Source organism: Octopus bimaculoides, chromosome 9 (genome assembly GCF_001194135.2).
Source record: "Octopus bimaculoides isolate UCB-OBI-ISO-001 chromosome 9, ASM119413v2, whole genome shotgun sequence".
Lineage (NCBI taxonomy): Eukaryota > Metazoa > Mollusca > Cephalopoda > Octopoda > Octopodidae > Octopus > Octopus bimaculoides.
Window position 1 is genome coordinate 64,823,512 of NC_068989.1, and position 4,207 is coordinate 64,827,718.

At 35.7% G+C, this 4,207-nt stretch overlaps 1 protein-coding gene across 9 annotated transcripts in view; it reads right to left on the reverse strand.

The window, feature by feature from the left end:
* Positions 1-4,207, reverse strand: part of LOC106879147 (potassium voltage-gated channel subfamily H member 7) — a 703,964-nt gene that overhangs the window by 180,456 nt on the left and 519,301 nt on the right. For all 9 annotated transcript variants that reach the window (XM_052970717.1, XM_052970723.1, XM_052970716.1 and 6 more), the window contains one exon: positions 1,211-1,610. In XM_052970717.1, the coding sequence (XP_052826677.1) occupies positions 1,211-1,610 (400 nt within the window). The remainder of the gene's footprint in view (positions 1-1,210; positions 1,611-4,207) is intronic.

The following is a 4,207-nucleotide window of genomic DNA, read 5'->3' on the forward strand; positions in this document are numbered from 1 at the left end:
TGGGGATGACGAGGACAATATCAGCAGCAGCAACAACAACAATAATAATAATAATAATAATGATAATAATAATAATAATAATAATAATAATAATAATAATAATAATAATAATAATAATAAATGCTCTGATGCAATACCAGGCAGTAATTATATCGTGATGCAATATCATTCAGTGGCTCTCAGAGCTTCTGATCTTAACGGTTTGGAATGTTAGTCTTGGTGCAAAAGACGGGCTACAGCAAATATTCTGCTCAATATCACACAATTGCTTGTTAGATGTTTGAATCTAACCAGTTGAGCTTGTCTATCCCTTAGTGGCTGACGATATGTGCATCTGGGAGCATCATAACCATGTGTTGAGAGGAACTCTTTGGGAATTGAAACACTGGTGTTTCGTTCAACAGCCTTAAAGAACCCTTTTTCAGGGACCTTTTGAGCAAGATGAAAAGTTTAACTAGGCCCCACCTGCAAGGTCATGCGCTGTTTATCTAAATATGGGATCACCATGTCGCGCACATATGCTTGTGATGTATATGCCTGGTGTACCCATGTCAGATGTGTAGTCATGATGGGTATACTGGGCTTCGTATATTTGTACCCCAGTGACATTTGGATGGCATGCACTGCTCTCTCACTCAAAAATAATAATAATAGTAAAAAAATCATGCCTGCTCATTGATATGACTGTCCTAATCGACACAAATGCATCTGTGAAGACCTACCAAAAACTGAGCAAGTATAAAGATCTTGAAATAGATATTAGCAAAATGTGGAACTTCAAGACTGTTGTCATAAGTGCAAAAGGAGCTGATTCCTACGTAGCTCAGATACCAGGAAACCCCAAAGTGACAGAAATTCAAAAGATAATGCACATGAGAACTGCCCTTATCCTACGTAAAATACTGTCTATGTAATCTCAAACTTTAAAACAAACTTATAATTTTCTTATGTTTTCTTAAGCATTCTCTAGAACAATACTATGTGCAAAACCAAATATATTACATCCTAGGCATAACAGCAACTTGAACTGCTAACTTGTCGCTTGAGGTCTCTGGTTGAAACTTGGAGTCAACTTGTACAAATACAAAGCAAAAATCAAACATATAATAATAATAATGATGATGATCATGATGATAATGATAATGATGATGATGATGATAATGATGGCGCGAAGACAACGATGATGATTATGTTGAAACGGTATACTTACATCCCAGCAACATAGCAAATATGGAAAATATCTTCTCAGCATTGGTATTGGGTGCAACGTTTCCAAACCCGATGCTGGTGAGACTGGTGAAGGTGAAATAGAGTGCTGTGAGATATTTGGTCCGAATGCTGGGCCCACTAGTGGTGTCGTTTGGCAGATACGGCTCATTTAACGTTTGGGCCAGGTTGTCCAACCAGCCTACCTTTGCTTTCAAATGAGGCCGTTCCATGTTTGCGATGGCGTAAAAAATACAGGCCAACCAATGGCCTATCAGAGTGAAAGATACCATCAAGAGTAATAGAACAGCAGCTCCATATTCTGCGAACTGTTCGATTCTTCGAAGTACGCGTAAAAGTCGCAGAAGGCGGGCAGTTTTAAGAACACCGGTGATAGTCATAGTCTGAAAAATATAACAATATTCACATTATTATTATTATTATTATTATTATTATTATTATTATTATTATTATTATTATTCATATCACAGAAATAAATTGAATAATTTCCAACAGTTCAAGATCTTTAAGAAATTACACACTCACTATAAGCTTGCTTGCTCTTGTATTATCCTAGGACCGCAGAGAGGGATAACTATAGTTAGATTCTATTGAATTATGTGAATAATCCGGGGTTACATAAGAGACAGTGGGGTTATCATCACTAGCAAGAGCACTACCATGAAAACGGTTACTATGATCATTAATAATTACATAATCTTCATTTGCACTAGAATCGATGCGGATGTTATTCGGGTTGGTTGCACCATCATTATTTTTTGTTGTTCGTTTTACTGTTAGCACATAGTATTTACGAATTCCTACATTTGTCATAAACGAGTTATTAGTATTGCTTCTTTTGATAATTCCATATCGTAATTACTGAATCAGTCGTCAAAGATATAAAGTCAATTCTAGAAGATTTAGGTAGCGAAACAATTTCATTAAGAGAAAGAAAAATGCTTTTCGTCAAGACGAAGCTCTTTTTTTTATCTCAAGAAAACGAATAGAAACTATAACCCGAAAGATAATTCCAGATTAGGTTAAGCACAAACTGGGCACAGGAATGAACAAAGTAATTACTACAAAATTATTAAAACTGGTTGAAAATAATAAATGATATCAATTAATAAAATATCGATGAAATGTTTAAGTTTATTTATACATCAAATCGGCAAAAATCGGAACACTTTGTGGTACAGTCTAAATGTGAGGTAACACAGAAAGGTTTCAGCGTAGTGATTCGTTGTATATTATTTTCGATTCCCAGACCGGGCGCTGTGAGTGTTTATTGAGCAAAAACACCTAAAGCCCCACGAGGCTCCGGTAGGGGAAGGTGGCGAATCCTGCTGTACTCTTTCACCACAACTTTCTCTCACTCTTACTTCCTATTTCTGTTGTGCCCGTAATTCAAAGGGTCAGCCTTGTCACACTGTGTCACGCTGAATAACCCCGAGAACTACGTTAAGGGTACACGTGTCTGTGGAGTGCTCAGCCACTTGCACTTTAATTTCACGAGCAGTCTGTTCCGTTGATCGGATGAACTGGAACCCTCGATGTCGTAAGCGACGGAGTGCCAATAACAACATTATATACACAGACAATGACCGCACTAATCTTTGATTCAATATTCAAATTATTATTATTAACTTGTATCCTTATATTTGTACATGTACATTCAATAAATTATTGGATCAATGTTTATCACGTATAAAGGTTAGGAATCTTCTGCATATAACTTACTGGACGATATATTAAATGCAATATGTGTTACTAGATAGGAGTGCCTTTCGTTGAGTATGACATAAGCATGTTACATAGGAATAGGGAATGAGGGTGAGAGAGGACTACACATTATAACTAGTGACACAGATTCCTCTACATGTCTCTCTGATTAGTTTGAATTTGCCTGAATAGGTGAAAGAAAAGATGAGACAATACCATAGGAAGAAAAAGCAACATAACCCATATAATTGCATGTTGAACAACCAAAGAACGCTTTGAAGGCACGATTAAAATTCTCTCAAAAGGACAGATGTTCACACCAGCATATTAAAACTTTAATTTTACACGTTTCGGCCTTAAGTACAAAATTATGCCTAACGTAAACAACTATTTAAGGAAGAAATACAATGATGAATGGATTCCACGAAATAAAAGAAGATTCACTCAAAACTTAGAAATAAAAACAATGGACAAATTATATGGTCATGAAACTAGCTTTCCAGAAAATAAATTACCACCGCCAAAGTACAAATCAAATACAAACCTAGAGGAATGAGAAATTATCGATGAGCATAAGGATGATAATATAGAAACAAATACAGCAGTCAAAGATAGTGCCGTAGTCATTACGGCTTTTTTGAACATCTCATTAACCTTACACTGAGACACTACCTAATATGAAATGGTAAATAATTACCAGCAGCCAAAAATAATGAAGAAACTTATCATGTCGATTCACCTTCTCCGAAACTGGTTTATCGGAGGTGAAATGTCATTAAATAATGAATTTAAGTGCTCCCAAATCAGCAAGTGCGAAACAATAAAAAAAAAAAAAAAAAAAAGACTGTAGCGAATCATCTTATGCGTGACCTTCTAAACTGGATCCTAATGAACTTCAATTAAGAAAATTATAGAGCGTTCCGCATGAGAAATGCAGGCTTTCATTAGTCTTTTCAATATTGTGTGTTCGTGTGTGCATGAACGCAGACACATACACATAGATATGCATGTATGTATGCATGTATGTATACATACATGTATATGTATACACCTTTTTATAATATACTTTATTATAGATTGAGATACCCAATCTAAACTGCCCGACGGACAGGAAAGTGAAACTGCCTGGCAGTTTTTTAGTGATACTTTTGTGATGTTCTTGCAGCTTCAGTTATAATAAAGCATATTACTCTACCTCCGGTGTTCGAGTACTATTTTCTCCCACCTTGTTAAACATTTATGTGTTTACTTCGGTGTATATGTACATTTATATATA